This window comes from Sclerotinia sclerotiorum, genomic scaffold, assembly GCF_000146945.2.
Source record: "Sclerotinia sclerotiorum 1980 UF-70 scaffold_3 genomic scaffold, whole genome shotgun sequence".
In the NCBI taxonomy this organism is placed as follows: domain Eukaryota; kingdom Fungi; phylum Ascomycota; class Leotiomycetes; order Helotiales; family Sclerotiniaceae; genus Sclerotinia; species Sclerotinia sclerotiorum.
The window spans coordinates 1,956,631-1,973,574 of record NW_001820833.1 but is presented as its reverse complement, the minus strand read 5'-3'; the positions used below and the strand labels follow the sequence as shown (position 1 = coordinate 1,973,574).

The following is a 16,944-nucleotide window of genomic DNA, read 5'->3' as shown; positions in this document are numbered from 1 at the left end:
GAGATGAGGTATTCTAAAAGTTAGGTACAGGCTGTAACGCTGTACTCCGTAGAACCACGCTAAGCCTTATTCGCGTAGCTATAATTTTTCAGAAAATGGTAAGCTTCCTCAAATCCATAAACTTCTTAGCTACGGATTTCGAATTCTGCCACCCAGCCATACTCTCGGATTGCAGAGAAAGCGCCCATTCCGAACTCAATCGATGGTATTTGTACAAAAGCCATCGACCATGGCCGACTCTCAACCCACATCTTCCTCCAAGACCCCCACACCGGCACCAGACTCTTCACTTTTCTCACAACGATCACGGCGGCAATTTGGCCTATTCATGGGCGGTGCAGGATTTGTCGCCCTTTCGGCTTTCATTACTCGCAGAGCACTTGTAAGAAAGTATTACGCGATGCTGCCAAAATTCTACACTCCCAGTAATCGTGTACACGAAGTCGATGGATCTATGGAGGCATTGGAAGCATTGAGCGTAGCGACTATCAATGTGGCTAGTATAAGCGTCATGCTCAGTGGAGGGCTATTATGGGCTTTCGATATTTCGACCGTCGACGATATGAGACAAAGATATCGAGCGAAGATGGGATTGCTCGCTCAAGAAACAAACCCAGAAGACGAGAAGCAAATGGAGGAGTGGGTAGCTACGATGATGGCTAGATTGAATATTGATCCTAAGGAGTATACTGCTGAGAAGGGCGCGAACGTTCTTGGAGAAATGGGGAAGCAAGCAGATGTAGATACGGACCGGTCAAAGAAACCATAGAGTCGGAACGGATTCTTTGTACAACATTCGGCAACTACAGTATCGTAGAGATCGCACAGTACTGGAATACTAGCATGGATAAACTTTACTATCAAGACAACGGGCAAAGCGCCAGAGACAAATGACCCTGGCTCTCAAATTCAAGAAGAATACTGCACACCAGAATCATTTTGATTGCTAAAAGGCGCACTTTGCATGCCGAGGCTGGGATAGATTTGCGGTAATTGCTGCGAATGCAAGAGTGCGGATCAATTTTACTTTTTCACGGCTTGCTTTGCAAGCATCCCTTCGGTATTTCTTTTGGCGATGCGCATCCATCTCGGTGAAGTCATCACTTCACCCGAAACGGTTTCATTTGGGTGCCAAAAAAGGTGCGGGTGGGCAGTCAGCCGCATGCAAGGGCCACCCATAAAATGGGTATGTTAAAGGCAACATCTTAGCTTATGACAATGAAATATGGCAAGAAGTTAAAACTCAATGATCCCTAAATTTCTAGCAAGAGGTTAGCGTCAATGTTCTCTATATACTTAGCTTTTCAAAGCTTGAACTACAGAATTTCTATTGATAGCAGTTCCTATGGATTGCAAAGTTGCAACACGGAATTATGTTCTTATAGCGAGACCCTCTAAATGGGCACGGAAAGGTGATGTTGTTGTTCAATCTCCGGTGCTGAACATCACAAATGAGTCAGCTATCCCTGTGAGACGATTCAATGGCGATGAAGAAAATTCAGTTTGTTTTATGCCTGTACAAGACATTGAAAAGGATGGTAGCGTTGCCTACAAAAATGCAATGGTTTTGAGCAAGTTCACACCTATTGATACTCACGGCGTGGCGTTATTTCGAAGCGTTTCTGACTTCGATTATCAACCTGGTGATCGCTTTTGGCTCTTTATTGGTCCTGAGAGAAATGGCTATGAGAAGGACGTTCCGGTCATTAACCTACGAACCATGGTAGTGGGGTTAGTACCTATTTTCCATGTATGTTGGTTTCCAAAGATGCGTGGACCTGGTAATGAAGTATGGACTTTTGGGGGCAGTATTAGAAAGCAAAAATTACCTGGGAGGAGCAACTTCACTTTCTGGTCTTGGGGCATATGCCAATATCTCGACGGAAAGCCAGCAACGACAAAATCGATCCAAATACCCATAAGAAATGACAGTACTGATAAACAACAGTGGCTATCATCTTCCGAGGCTTGGCCACTGTTCGCTCGCATACATAAGAATATGATTAAAGATCGTCTGCCAATCTTCTCGCCGTTGTTGCCTCCACCTCAATCATCAACTTGGGCAAGATCCTCAAATTCACTATCCAGAGACTTGTACACGCCGCCTATATCTCCATGTATGGACAATTCAAAACCAATGGATGAAGATAGCAGTCCGGCGCCGATGCCGATATTTAAGCAGCTAGACATGGCTGCCAGAAATTCTATCCTGGATCTCGCATTGAAGGGAACATTGAGGCCTCTTCGGTGTAGTATCATACATTCACAACGAACGCAATCCTCTACAGATCGCAGGAAGTATCGTAGAATGGATGTTAATGATACTTGGAGTGATTCCGGATGTTCTGAGAACACTGCTGGACTATCTACAAAATCGGCTTCACTGACAGTGGAGAATGGCAATATCCGTCTACGCAGTGATGATCCAAAGAAGCTAATGTTGGCTCAAGATGGAGGAGATATGAAGGGCGCGTTACTCCTAACTGATATGGATCGAGAAGTCGCCACGCAGATTGCAAATAGTCGGATCAAAGGCTCAGAACAACCGGTACTTTCTACGGCATATTCAGACCTTAGGACCAACCCTACGATCTTATCAACGAGACACCAGATCAAAAAGAACATGGCTACCGTCGAATATTCGACATTTGAAAAAGATCATATTGCAGGATTGTGCGATCTTGGGAAAGACAACTGCGAATGGTCACTTCGTTTCGTTTCAAAACATTACCATCCGGCCCATAGGAAATGCGTCGACGCGGGGCGGTTACCGGGGCACCAGCATTGTATCTCAGCACTACGAGCACTTCCTAGCACTTCAGGGCCCTGTCTTCTTATTGAAGGTATACACGGGCATGAGTGTTGTGTATGGGAGGACGATGATATGAAAGACTGGGATCCTCCTATCAAGAAAGAATTCTGTGAAGCGAAGATAGCAGAAGCGAGACAGAATATTATGGATAGTGACAAGTTGAACATTAAGATTCCAGATCAAATAATTGATGAAAGCAAGAATATCAAGGAAGAGCCTTGGATTCCACCTATGTCAGACGAGGTGCTTGATGAGAATGGGAAATGGTTTAGAGATGAATTGGGGAGGGGAAATTTTTTGGACGAAGTTCTCAACGTGGCGAAGATGAAAGATGATGATCAAGATAAGGATCAGGACCAGTATGAGAAGAAGCAGCACCGCAAAGATTGTGTTGATCAGATGTATTGTGGCTGCTAGATACTTGATAGGTACTAGTATGCAAATATACATACAATATAGGTATTCCATCACAAAGATCCATTACCATGCACCAGCACTCAAAATTCTACAAGTTGTACAATACTTCAAACGTTGAATTTGCTCATCAAAATCATAATACAAATGTAAGATTATGGATGGCAAATTCATACAATTCTATAAATTAAAATCATCGTATTCCCATAACTCTACAATGAACCTATCTCATCTCGATAAAAATCCACATACACAGCGTCCAGCGCGACTAACTAAACCAACATTAACGTAGTGAGTGATCTACATACCTATTACCTCTCCCCTCTTCTCCCCTCTCCTCTTATCTTTCTTCCCCCGCCTGCATCTACTTACCATGCCTAAAGCATGAAATTTAAAGCCGCTTACCTAAAAGGCTTTACTTTGCTTTGCTTTCCCACCACTCACCACCATCCTTCCTTCACGCGTCATAAGAATTAAAATGTTGTTTTCCAGCGGTCTAGAATCTAGAACTCACCATCATATTTTTCAGCCGCACGCATGCACATTCCGTTCGTTATGCATATGTAGCGTAACATACGTGCGGGATTTCCCTAAATGAGAAACCCGGTAGTTGGAGTTGGAGTTGGAATTGGAGTTGCGGTAGTTTTTATTTTTTTGGATGTGTGTTAGATGTTAAGATGTTAAGACTCGGGATGTTAAGATATTCAAGAACCCCGCTTCTTTGGGCTGCGGCTGTATGAATGATGTATGAGTGCATATATGGCGGATAGAAAATTTCTTTTTATTCGTGGGTTCCTTTTCTTTTTCCTTGTTCTTGGAATTGATTGATTCGTGAACGTTGCAGTTGGGATGCTTTCGATTTCTGGGATTTGGGATTACTTGAGTGAGGGGAGGGGTTGTGGACGGGCTGAGACGGCTGGCTGTTCTAAGTTCCTGGTACTTAGTAGTGGGTTTTGGGTTGTGTTTTTCCGGGGGAGTACTCCGTATTTTCGTGCGGGGAATGGATGTTTAGGAGATTCTAGACTAGGAAGTGGGTAGAGTATCATTGGTTTAGTTTAATTGGAATTCTTGGTATTCCTACTGAATATTAGTTGTGTAGATGTGGATAGAGGTAAAAATATTTATTAATTATTCATTATTTTGTATTTATAGAATATGTCTCGAAGCTCAATCATAAGCGTGTGCTAATCCTCCTACCATGCACTATTCTTCATCATTATCATATCGTGTATCTCATAATTCGTAAGTCCAATTCCAAGGAGAAATGCGCCCGATCTTGTGCTTTGTCTCATGCAATCGTATCTGTGTTTCCAGCTGGCGCCTTCAAATTGCGCCTCTGTGATATAATATCAGCCATGAACGGATGTTGTGTGACATGTAATGGCCACCTTTAGTAAAATCAAAGCATTGCTAGTGGCTCATACCATTTATGTTCATCTTCAGAGAAGATATCCTTTCATTCTGATATAAGCTTCATTCGAAGGGTGATTTATGTTTCGTAGAAGTCCTGGGCCGTAAGGATTCTGATTCCGATATAATTGAGGACGGACTGGCTTTCCGGGCTGTGCTTGCAAATGACAAAATATAGGTGTTTCATGAAGAGGTGGTATACAGTCATAAATTGTTATATGTCTTGAATTGGGTTTTGGATAATTCTGAATGCTATCGATTATGAGAGAAAAGCCGTTGATGCTCTTGAGGGATTCGGCAAAGTATTCAAGGTGTTCGCATTGGTCTTCGGGATAAAGGAGGCGTTGGAATAAGATAGAATACTTCAAGCATCCTGCCAAGTATGAGAAGCAACACGTTTGGAACGGCTGGGGCTTCGCTTCGAAATTGTCGGCTAGTGGCTCGAATTTCCCAAATGCCCCATGGATCATCATTAAAGCTTCACGTACCGGGGCTGATTCTATCGGGGAATCTTCAGAAGCACTTTCGATGAGATCTTCAGCGATGCTTGTGACAACTATCAAGCATACTGTGGTAAAGAGACATATTTTTTGTAATTCCTCATGCTCTTTGAGGGGTTTCATGAAATTGGCATGCGAGAGGACTAGCTCCTCCTTGGACGTCAAGTCGTTGAGAAGTTGAATCACTTCGGCATTGGAACGGGGAAGATGGTCTGGATGGGATTCATTGATGACAGCGTGCAGGAGACGCATAACGCTACTTAATAAAGACATTACCTAGGACTTTGGTCAGCCATCTTGCCTCCGTGCATGTGTAACGAGCTTACTTCCTGATGTGAATCTGACAGGTGCAAAAGATGATCGTACAATAAATTTTTAGATGTGAATGGGTGGTCGTATCTAGACGTCTAATTTCCAATATCGTCAGATTGACTGAGTTATCCCACGCTCACTTATATGTAGGACACAAATAGTCTACAAACGATCCTTGTGTCTGCTTCATCGAAAGCGGGGTGAAGAGAAATGTCTGACCTAGTCTTCCGGACCATGAACTCCTTCACACCAAAGATCACCATGCAACAAAAAGATTGAAAATTCCAGACTGGAACATGGCAGTGAGGCACATTCGGCGCCTTTGCTCCGGCGTGAAATTAGACGCAAAACGTTATATCTCATGAACGCTGATGATCTCCAGGACTCGCAATTCGTATATGCACCGATAATCATCATGAACCTAGAAAAAAGTTCGGGGAAGAGATATTTCACCATCAGGGCTGAAAACTAGTCCCAGAACCCTCGGATGTCTTGAGTGCGCTCGGATGTTGGAATCAATCTGCCAATAATTGTCTAACAATCTTCACCACCAACAAAAGCCACTTGGGTAACGCAACATTCGCTCAAAGTTACTGGAATGGGAGATATCTGACTTCAGCCAATCTAATATTGAATGTTTTCTTTTTCTATGAGAGATTGCGAATGTCGCGGCTGTTGAAATAAATGAAGGGACCTTTATGGCTTTAGTGATGGCTGCATGGTTACACGCACTGACTATAAGAAATGTTTTAGTTTTAAAAAGTCTCAATGTCAAATGCGACATTGAAATAGAGAGAGCCTCTAGTATTAGACCTATGATTTCCAAAAAGAAAAAAAGTCACGGATGATAGCTACATCAACTAGTCCTGAGTCCAAGTGCATAACTAATATGTACTCCTCTAATATAAGATAGATAACATATCTAAAAATTGAGCCACCAGAGCGGGGATTCATCACCACGCCCGTGCGGTGGATAGATAACCTTATTCAAATTACCCCACCATCTACCAAATTAGACATGCAATATCCAAAAAATCGGTAAACACCCCCTATTTACGGAGCACAAAAGCAAAAATGGATTTCAAGCAGCGGATTCAAACCGCTATTACTCAGGGTAGCTCCCTACGTAGGTCTCGAACCTACAGCCCCAAGATTAATTCAAACGCAGATGTGATTTCCACTTAGAAGTCTTGCGCGCTACCATTGCGCCAGCAGGGAAATCGCATGATTAGTTTTTGTGATTTTATGCCACAAAGCTGGGTGTATGGACAGTTTTGATTTGAAGGGAGTTATATAAAATGTGGTCGGTTGGTTAACGCTGCAGTTTTGTCAATTAGTTCCACAAGATCTGTTCTGAGTATGGAGGATGTTCTGAATTCTGTTCGCTGCTATGTCGAATGAGCACTATAACCTAAACACTGGAAATACTCGCCTTGAAGATATCCCTTTACTTTCAACGGTCTCAAGTAACAACAGCTGCGATTACTAGGAACCTATAGTCGACATCGTTTGTAAATGTCGTTAAAGATGTTCTGCTAATTTTCTGAGCCATTGCTACCTATTGAGCGTATAGCTAAAACGCCACGACACAGACGATTTAGGAGCTTTGCGAACATTCCACTTCCCTTGCTAAGTTGCTCTGAAGGACATCTTTCTGTTGGTATGTTAGCTCTTTGATGGTGGCTTATCTGGAATTGTAAAGAAGATTTGTCAAGGAGGCGCGGTCAACAACTTGCAGCTGTACAAAGAGGTTGCTGCATTTAGAATTATAGATATAAGGTTTACCATGAGCGCGATAAGATCATTAGTCACTAATTTAAGCTAGGGCAATATATTGGCTGTCTCCATACTTATTTGTATATTTACCCCGCACCACTCGCATGTGTTGTTGCTAATAAATAGATTATACTCGACGAAATCCATAATAATTATATAGATACCTAGGAAATGCCTCGATCCTCGAGGTATGGCGCAGGGAAGTGCGGCCAACAAAGCTATCAATGGCATTCCTACGATTGATTATGTCGATTTAAGTAGTTTGATCATTGCTCATCGATACGGGAGCTGCAGTCAAGGATATCCGATATGTGTTTGAGGAATGACCGGAACCAAAAAGAAATGGAAGAGTCGCAGGGATGGACTCTATGGAAATTTACCAGTGGTTAGATCCTGAGTGGATAGATCTTAATGCAGAGCTATGCCATTATTAGACATTGGTCGAGAATGCTAAGGGTATATGATGCATAGACTGCGGCTGAGAAATATCGGGACGGATGTCATCTGCGATATCGTATTGATTGTACGTACATCCTTTCATTCGGTGCCTCTTTAAAGATACTTGCTAACAAAATATTTGCAGGGCGAAGTGTTTCCATTTCCGCGTTTTTCCCCGACAAGCGAAGGGAAGAGTATCCCAAATATCAGCAGGGCGGCCGAAAGAAATACCTCGATGCGATCGAAACACATTTGAAGGGCTCAGAACTGTCTAAGGAAGTTCCTTTATTACCGGCAACGAGATCACATGTGCAGATATTGCTCTATATTGATTGCTTCACGATGAAAGTCTTATACAAGATGGAAGAAAGATAACTTCCACAAGCATGGACCGAGGATGAATTTGAATGTTTGGATTAAACATAGAAGTCAAACAGATGCAACTCGTATAGATATATAGAGTTTAGTTAGGAACTTTGAATTCCGGTCAGACAAGAAATAATACGGATTTCGTGATCGAAGAGGATTTGTTAATGCTAGAATAGAGAGAGATATATCAACAGTCATGGATTAGGTGTTATGGAAATATGATCAGAAATACGACGAGATTCCATTCATGTACCAATCGAGGATGGAAAACCGAGGTGATAAAACGAAATGTATACCTGCTCTGCTCGTAGAATAGTGGAAAAGGGAGTATACGTTTGAGTTACTCACAATCACATAGTTGTAGCATCATTGGTAAGGATATAATGTTCATGAAAAATCCTGCAACTTTTGGTAGCTCCAAGCATGTTCTCGTGGCAAACCATATACTCTATAGAAGCTTATGATCAAGATTAATTCCGCTCGACACCATCCCATCCTACTCCGTACAACGAGAGGAAATGTGTGAAGGTGTGATTTCCGCCCGAGTCACGTGATCATGTCAGCTACTTCCTGATCATGAAGAAAGGTTTTTGGCCTTTCGGATATTCCTTGCAGGAGACGTTGCAATAATACGGAGTAATCCTCGGCCGCGGGTTGCTGATATGGAGCAGTTATCGCATCAGGGTTCACTTATCATCAGGAAGCGGGGTAGAGGGATTTATGCCCTGTCACTCAAACTGCTCGTCACAACTCACAATCTTACAGCTCGAGTATATTGTCATACGAACAATGGGACATTTACAGGAAACAATCCACCACAATACATCGATACACTCAAGCACGTCATTTGGTCGAAGCTCCACTCAAGCTTGTCCAGCTCATAGATGTTACTCAATCGATGCTCGAGATGTAGCCTCATTCATTAAGCTCTTTCCTATGTAGGAGCTATCAATTAATTATACGTCAGCTTACATTTTTAATTCATCCGTGTTCCTGCTTATCAAATGGTTAGCACGAATCTTAATATGCTATCGACCATTCTTCGTGAATGCCACTGTGACCTGCCTCATTAAGTATGGCGTTAGAGAGCAAAGAGCTAGGGTCTGCAGATCGTGGAAGACTAGCTGCAGCTGTACCTGCCAAGTTATAAATCATGGAGAAAGCTCTCAAGCCTTTTGAATTTGATTCCATCCCTCGTCTCAATTCATCTCGTTCGTAACAATGGTGAGGACGAAGATCTCGGGCTTTGTTGCCCTCGTTGCTCTGACACTTCATGCAAGTGCAATTGTCGTGCCACGCCATTTGGAGGTCCATGAAAAGCGAGAAACTTTACACCCGAGATGGAGCAAAAGAGATCGTGTCGAGTCACGCAAGTTATTGCCTATGCGCATTGGCTTGACACAGAGCAATCTCGATGACGGTCATGATCATTTAATGAGAATGTAAGTGCCAGAGCCTCTATCCACTCAAGACAGCATAGGTTAATCGGTTCCATATAGATCTGACCCTGCTTCTCCATATTTTGGACAACACTGGACCGAGGAAGAAGTCATCGAGGCTTTCCGTCCCAGTCAAGAAACAGAAGATGAAGTTCGGAAGTGGCTGATTGACTCTGGTATTCCAGCTGGACGAATTACTCATTCCGATAACAAAGGATGGTTCGCATTCTATGCGACTGCTGAAGAAGCAGAAAGTTTACTGTATACCGAGTACCATGAGTATGAGGATTCAGTCACCGGTGGTGTTATGCCCTCATGCGAGGCTTATCATGTTCCCAAGAATATCCGAAGACACATTGATTATATCAGTCCTGGTATCAAACTTCTTGCACCAATTGAACATTCAAAGAACAAGTTGAAGCGAAACGCCGAAGTGCTAGAGCGCGAGCTTTCTAAAAGAACTACACACGGGCTACTACGAGATGCTAAGCACAAGTACAATGGTACCAATGCCACCGATTTGAGTACTTGTGATATTGCTATCACTCCAGCTTGTATCGCTGCGCTTTACCATATTCCACCTGCGACTTTGTCTCACCCAAACAATTCCTTAGGTATCTTTGAGTCAGAGCTACAATTTTATACACAAAACGATCTAGATTTGTTCTTTACAAATTTCACGAAACATATTCCAAACGGTACACATCCAATCCCAGCAAATATCGACGGTGGAATGCAATCAACCACTGATCCTTATTACGCTGGTGGTGAAGCAAATCTCGACATTCAACTTGCCTATCCAATTATTTACCCACAACAAATCACTCTCTATGATGTCGATGACTACATTGTTCAAGCAGACCAAAATGATACCTACACATTCGGATTTAACACTTTTTTGGACGCATTAGATGGAGTAAGTTTAAATTCCATCTCGAATTCTGAGAACAATCCATTAACATTTTCCAGTCATACTGCAACTTTACGGCCTACAACGAGACTGGCAATGATAAGTACTTGGATCAAGCCTATCCTGACACCCTGACTGGAGGATGGCAAGGCTCCCTCATGTGTGGTACCTTCACTCCCACCAACGTGATTTCCCTATCATACGGTGGGCAAGAATCCGACCTCCCAATCGCATATCAAAAGCGACAATGTCTTGAGTACTTGAAACTAGGTCTCCAAGGAGTATCCTTCCTTTACGCCTCGGGTGATTCTGGCGTTTCCAGTTAAGTTCCAAATTCGACTCTCCGGATTCAACCTTCCTTTCTCGCTCCAAAACTAACAAAAACCTCCAGACTATCCGGGTGACATTGACGGGCCAACCGGGTGCATTGGTCCAAATCTCAACGTCTTCAACCCCACCTGGCCTGGTACCTGCCCCTACGTAACCTCCGTCGGCGCCACAAAAGTCTATCCCGGCTATACCGTCAACGATCCCGAGTCCGCTGTTTTCGACCCCGCCGGCCACCCTTACTCTGTAAACTATTCGTCCGGAGGCGGTTTCAGTAACATCTATCCGATCCCCGATTATCAAGCTAAATTCGTTGCAAAGTTTTTTGATAAACATAACCCACCTTATCCTTATTACAGCGCCTTGAGCAACGATACGGATAATATCCAAACATTGCCTGATATTGGTGCCTTGGTCGGTAAAACGGGGGGTATTTATAACAGGATTGGAAGAGGTATTCCTGATGTAGCTGCTAATGGAGATAATATCGCTGTAAGTCTCTCATACCTATTCTGAATACAGCGCCATCTTTCTGACCTCATATTTAGATATACAATGGCAACAAGTTCGAACTCAGCGGAGGCACATCAGCTAGTACACCAATTTTCTCGGCGGTCATCAACCGTATCAACGAAGAGAGAATTAATGTTGGGAAGAAATCAATTGGTTTCTTGAACCCATCCTTATATGCTAATCCGAGCATGTTGAACGATATTGTTAATGGAACAAATCCCGGATGTAACACGGTTGGATTTTCGGCAGTTCCTGGGTGAGTTTTCTTTTTCTCTTCTCTTCTTTTTTTCTGGTCTTGCGTGTGAGGGGATAGAGTGCTAACTTGTGATACTGAATAGATGGGATCCAGTAACTGGTCTTGGTACACCCAATTATCCAAAGATGTTGGAATATTATTTGGGATTGCCATAGTGCGGTTCTTTGAATCTTTATCTGCCTAGTCATAGAATGGATGATATTACGCATGATTATAACGAGTTCTTCGGATTTTGATCAATGCTAGTTATGAATATTATGAATATTATGACCATTTAGATATACGCAATCATGGTTCTTGTTCAAACAATGCTTGCTAAGCTTACTATTTATCATAGTGAACATAAAGAATTCTTATCCAATACAAATAAAACATAAATCCTTAAATTACGAATCTAATCTTTTCTTGAATATCTATACTACATCTCTCATCTCGTCTCATCTCATATCTTAGAACGAACATCCTTTTTCAAAATCATATTACTATCACCTAGGTACCTCATGATAAAAATACAAAAATCTCAATAACTTATACTCTAAAATATGTTCTATCTACGCCTTATCTACCTTTAAAAGAAACCCCGCTCACCTTATAAATCTACGTCTTCTCCCGTCTTCCCCAACCGCCACCTCGACCCCTACACCCCCGAAAACGCATCTCCTTTCCCAATCCTCCATTTCCCAATTCTCCATTTCCCAATTCTCCATTTCCCATTTCCCATTTCCCTCTTCCCCCATCCCCATTCCTATCCTCACCCCCATCCCCATCCTCACCCTCATCCTCGGAGGAGGAGAGAGGTATAGATGCGATGAGGAGCTTTTTGTGACGGCTGGGTTGAAAAGCTTAGGGAGAATTAGGGAACAGGAGAAGGAGGAGGTGGATTATTGGGACCGGCACGGGGAACACGTGGTGGTGCGCCGACCGGTTGACACGGAATTCGTTGAGGTGGTGTTCCTAAGCCTACTGGTCGACGTGGGATTAAATGTCTAGGTTGTGGAACTGCGGGTTGTGGGACAAAGGGGGGAAATTGTGCGATATCTGCCGGTCTTGGAGGAGAGTAGTTGGGTGGTGGGCGCTCGAGACCTTCGCCCCATCCAGATCGAGGAAGTGCGTGGCCAGCGGGCGCATTGTATGCGTATGCTGGGAGATAATCGTCGGGTTCGGCTTCTACTGCTGCTCGGCGATCAAAAATGTCGATCGGTACTTGCTGCTGATCGGGCATTGGATAATCAGATGGTGGTCGGTCCATGCGGGGTTCCGGTGGTGCAGGCTCAAGGTTTAATTCAAGTGGAGGTACTTGTTGAGGTACTTGTTGAGGTAGAGGGCCAACAATCGGTTGTTGTGGATTAAGACCTGCCCCAAGATTAGCTTGAGCAAGACCGGCCTTTGTTTTTTCAAATAATTGTGCAGCATTTCGCCGCGCCGACGGCTCAATCAAAAGACATTCCCGAATAGTCAATATTAGCGTCCGACTAAATCCAAAATCCTCTTCTCTTCGGACTCTGCTACCGATAGTATATTTTCCAGTTGCTAGGCGCTCCGTACTACGATCCCAAATTCGTTCCACATTGTCCCAGTCCACCTCCTTTATCATATGGATGATGCAAAACATTATCAGTCCTACTTGCCAGACGTTTGTTCTAGATGAGTAGGTAACTGATTGAAGTGTATTGCCTCTCCCGGGCCGATCATCGCTTCGGCCATCTTTTAGCCATGGTCTCATACCTCTCATATCAGACGCGTACAATTGTTCCGGCGCACGCGATCTGACGTCTCCTCTGTTATGAAATGCACGATGATATCTTTCACCCTGACGTCGTTGGACTTTAACTGCTCGTCGAAAAGAACCAACCTTCAAAATGATGCCACTCACATGCTGTCCATCTACATGATCTTGGAGATAAGCATTCCGTAAATTGAGGTTGAAATGAATAATATCCACGGCGTTGAATCCAGGTCCTCCTCTGCGATAATGAGCCGGATTCTCGGTGCCGTGATTCATGATAAGGACACTATGCGCAAGACAGTGGAAAATTTCCCACGCTTGCCTCTCACTTATCCTCGTGCCATCTCTGATCCCCTGCTTTATGAAATCATAAAGAGTTCCGGTGCAATATTCGAGTATCATTCTCTCGACCGTTCCCACATCCTGAGCTAATGTATTTTTTCCCTCGTCCACGACGGCTTTTCTGAACATTTTAACAACATGATGACCACTGCCAGGTTGTAGCAGAGATTGCATATTCTTGTAATGTTGTGACTCGTCACGTAAATTTGGTCTAGCAGAATGTGTTAAACCGGTTAGAGGGCGTTGCTTAACAACAACATGTTTTGATCCAAATCGTGTTCGCGCGCTCCAATGACCCACCAAGCAATCGCTTGACGTTGAAAGTAATTCTATGCCTCGATATATTGGATATAATGGTCTCTGCCACATCTGGTCAGTTTGAAGCCAAAGTTTCTGACGTCGCAGCAACCCCGGATCATCAACCACAACAAAGTCCTGAGGTGGTTCCAATTCGCCTGGCATTCCACCATAATCGACAGGGTGTTGCCAGTCGTAAAACTCGAGATCCCGATCCTCTAGCTGAGGCTCATTGAGATTTTCATCCGTCATGACGTTTTGATTGTATGTCCGATAGACCGCTAAAAGTAATATTCGGGTGATTTAATTGATGTGAGAGGATTAGGAAATTGTTTTGATTTCCCAGGCTGCAAAATTATGCCCGGAATCTGCTAAACAAAGAAGTATTTCCATGAAACAGTGAAAGAATTGGAGAACACTCTTAGTTTGCGGGAGCATCCTCGGAATGGAAGATGCCATTTCTTTCGACTTGAAAGAATAATATCTATAAGTAGCAATAACTAGTTAGTCGACCTCGCAACCAGTAAAAGGTTGACTCTCCTAAGGAGCATCTTTAGAAGATGTTTGTCGTATGAAAGCCTATTCTTCATCTTCTCGGTTAAATGTTCAGTCAATTTTGAAGTACGGAAGACGACTTCACAACACGATAATTTACCAGCTGGGTAAATCGATAATGTTAACAATACACAGAAAATTGAAATCATCAATCCAGCGAGGACACGCCCCAACTTTGATTGGGATGAGACAACTTGAATCGAGGAAATGAGATGATAGGGTTTGGATAACATTCATGATCCTCCACTTGATGTAATATATGTGATTAATTCATACTGGCTTGTACCGTACATATTGACAGGGTTCTCTCTTGCTTCATTCCTAGGTATCTACTCTTGCAACACTTCGGCTCTATTTAACTACACTTTGTGAAGTTATGTAGTATAAAGTAGTTAAACGAGGGGTAAGTTTTTGAATCTGTCATTTCTCCAAACTTGGTCTTGAGTGGCTAGCATGTTTTCTGATCATGATCAAGAGTTTGTGGTGAGGTTGAAAGAGTTTGGCATATTTTGAGGCATTGTAGCATCAAGCACAACACTCGAGTTTTCATCGCGCTTCCCGGCCGAGGAATGTGAGTCCGCAAGCGCTGGCTTAGTTGTGGCACCTTTTTCGTCAATAATCGGCGTCGATCGAACAATGGTTGTGGCATCCTTCAGTGCTGCTCCATTCGTGATATCCGAAAGAAGCGAGCTCTAACGTTTAGTCAGTACTGTTGATCCAAAACCCCATGAATCCCAAAGTAAAAGTATAGCTCGAGGCGATCTTACCTTATCAGCAGTAAATTCCGTAGGTGCCCGCGTAGGCATAGCTTCAGGAGGCGGAGGTGAGGGTGTTGAATTTATAGGCGGGCTTTTCTGAAGGTCGGCAATTACCCTGTGCGTATGGTTGCCGGAAAACTTTAATGCTTCATCAATTTCAGTCGTCAGCTTTTCGATGTCTACTTCATGGCGTTCGTCTCTTGACATATTGAGCCTAGCTTCTGCGGCTTTCTCAGCCTCTTTTTGCCTCGTATTTCCTCCGACTGATATCCATAATTCTTCCAATTCCGCTCGCCATCCCAAGGCATCGGCTAGCTTCCTGACACCAGTGTCACAATCACCAAGAACAACTACATCATCCAACCTACTCCCAAAATCGCCTACAGAAATCATGTTGAACAATAGTCTTGGAACCGTATCAGCGGGAAGGCTTGGCAGCATGGCAAAGGGCTGAACACTTAAGCTGGTACCCATCACAATAATTAAATCAGCTGTCGCTGGAATCATTTTATGGCTGTGAAAGGCTTCTGGAAGCTGTTCACCAAAGAAGACAATATCTGGTTTAACTAGACCACCACATTGTGGAACCAAACAAGTCGCAGGGTCTCCTTCCTGTATGGCTTTCTTCATCATATCATCGGGATATTCGGTCTTACAATCAATGCACCTTTGGGTTGCAAAACTTCCATGGGCTTCAATGACCTTTTCCGAAGAAACTCCGGCTCGACGTTCCAAACAATCGATATTTTGTGTAAAGAGCATTCTAAGCAACCCTTTCTTTTCAATCAACGCGACGAAAGCATGTGATATTGTAGGGTAGAATTGGCCGGGATAGAGTTCTTTTGCCAGGACATAAAAAGGAGCCGGATTCTCGCGGAAGAAGTCGATATCGAAAACAGCTTCTGCATAAGGAAGATCAAGTTCGGCCAGATTTGCGTATATGCCGGTCTCTGGTGAACGGAAGTCTGGTATACCTGCACTTGTGGATATGCCTGCTCCGGTCAAAACAACGATGTTCTTTGCTTGGCCATTTTTGATAAACTCGGCGACCCCTTCGATCGAACGGGCTGGAAGCGTATGAGGAGGATCATCAGGATTGATTTGCGCATGAGATGCTTCCTGGCCCATCTTGGTGGTGCTTCGTTTCGTTATCACACTTAAGTTTGCCTGAATGACAAGGCCGATGACCTTGATTGTGGTTTTGCAGTGATACGAATATCCCCAGAATCGTGAAAGCGCAGAGAAAAATCCGGATGAAAATTCAAGACCAGCTCAAGATGTTGTGTTGGCTCACTGGCTTTATATGGGATAGATATACCTAGTAGGCAACCGCAATGAATGATGGCAAAAGTCGAAACACCAAATTTGTTCCAGCAGTGACGAAATTATATAATTCGTGCAGTGAGTTGTGCATCCAATGAAATAATTCTGAAGGAAAGCAGCAATACGAGTGTCACGTGACTTTATGAAGTGACAAAGCGATAGGAGATAAGAGCGATAAGAGGATCATGGAAGAGTGAGAGATCCTGAGACATATAATTAACATTTAATCAACTCGTTGAAGGATATTGTCAGGACTTGCCCTAACAAGGTTATATGAAGATAGTATAATTTAATTTGTTTCTAAACCTTTTTCATGAATTGATAATTGCTCGATGTATCACATTCGTACAAAGTTACACACCCAATATCCTCGCATTTGGACCAATCAGAGTCTTCTTCCAAACTTACTAGTCATTTCTATTTCTGATCGTTACTCCAGCCAGTTCTTTCCCCCTCGGATAGGCAAC

General features: G+C 43.3%; 7 protein-coding genes and 1 non-coding gene across 8 annotated transcripts; 4 read left to right on the top strand and 4 right to left on the bottom strand.

Annotated features, from left to right (window-relative positions):
- Positions 1 to 229: 229 nt before the first annotated feature.
- SS1G_02862 (hypothetical protein) lies at positions 230 to 769 on the top strand (the record flags this gene model as incomplete). Its single annotated transcript, XM_001596590.1, has 1 exon — positions 230 to 769. The coding sequence occupies one exon, from the start codon at positions 230 to 232 to the stop codon at positions 767 to 769; it is 540 nt and encodes a 179-aa protein (XP_001596640.1).
- Positions 770 to 1,182: 413 nt separating this feature from the next.
- On the top strand, positions 1,183 to 2,145 carry SS1G_02861 (predicted protein; the record flags this gene model as incomplete). Its single annotated transcript, XM_001596589.1, has 3 exons — positions 1,183 to 1,186; positions 1,323 to 1,731; positions 2,010 to 2,145. 3 exons carry the CDS (start codon positions 1,183 to 1,185, stop codon positions 2,143 to 2,145), a joined length of 549 nt encoding a protein of 182 aa, XP_001596639.1.
- A 739-nt stretch (positions 2,146 to 2,884) lies between these two features.
- Positions 2,885 to 3,229, top strand: SS1G_02860 (predicted protein; the record flags this gene model as incomplete). The annotated part of the gene is made up of 1 exon (XM_001596588.1): positions 2,885 to 3,229. The coding sequence occupies one exon, from the start codon at positions 2,885 to 2,887 to the stop codon at positions 3,227 to 3,229; it is 345 nt and encodes a 114-aa protein (XP_001596638.1).
- Positions 3,230 to 4,665: 1,436 nt separating this feature from the next.
- On the bottom strand, positions 4,666 to 5,862 carry SS1G_02859 (predicted protein; the record flags this gene model as incomplete). Its single annotated transcript, XM_001596587.1, has 2 exons — positions 4,666 to 5,392; positions 5,699 to 5,862. 2 exons carry the CDS (start codon positions 5,860 to 5,862, stop codon positions 4,666 to 4,668), a joined length of 891 nt encoding a protein of 296 aa, XP_001596637.1.
- A 704-nt stretch (positions 5,863 to 6,566) lies between these two features.
- Positions 6,567 to 6,666, bottom strand: SS1G_14678. Its single transcript has one exon. It is a non-coding gene; the product is annotated as a tRNA-Arg (tRNA).
- A 2,586-nt stretch (positions 6,667 to 9,252) lies between these two features.
- SS1G_02857 (hypothetical protein) lies at positions 9,253 to 11,631 on the top strand (the record flags this gene model as incomplete). The annotated part of the gene is made up of 6 exons (XM_001596586.1): positions 9,253 to 9,473; positions 9,531 to 10,386; positions 10,440 to 10,683; positions 10,772 to 11,199; positions 11,256 to 11,476; positions 11,559 to 11,631. The coding sequence occupies 6 exons, from the start codon at positions 9,253 to 9,255 to the stop codon at positions 11,629 to 11,631; spliced, it is 2,043 nt and encodes a 680-aa protein (XP_001596636.1).
- Positions 11,632 to 12,329: 698 nt separating this feature from the next.
- On the bottom strand, positions 12,330 to 14,093 carry SS1G_02856 (predicted protein; the record flags this gene model as incomplete). Its single annotated transcript, XM_001596585.1, has 1 exon — positions 12,330 to 14,093. One exon carries the CDS (start codon positions 14,091 to 14,093, stop codon positions 12,330 to 12,332), a length of 1,764 nt encoding a protein of 587 aa, XP_001596635.1.
- Positions 14,094 to 14,866: 773 nt separating this feature from the next.
- On the bottom strand, positions 14,867 to 16,282 carry SS1G_02855 (hypothetical protein; the record flags this gene model as incomplete). Its single annotated transcript, XM_001596584.1, has 2 exons — positions 14,867 to 15,088; positions 15,164 to 16,282. 2 exons carry the CDS (start codon positions 16,280 to 16,282, stop codon positions 14,867 to 14,869), a joined length of 1,341 nt encoding a protein of 446 aa, XP_001596634.1.
- Positions 16,283 to 16,944: the final 662 nt, after the last annotated feature.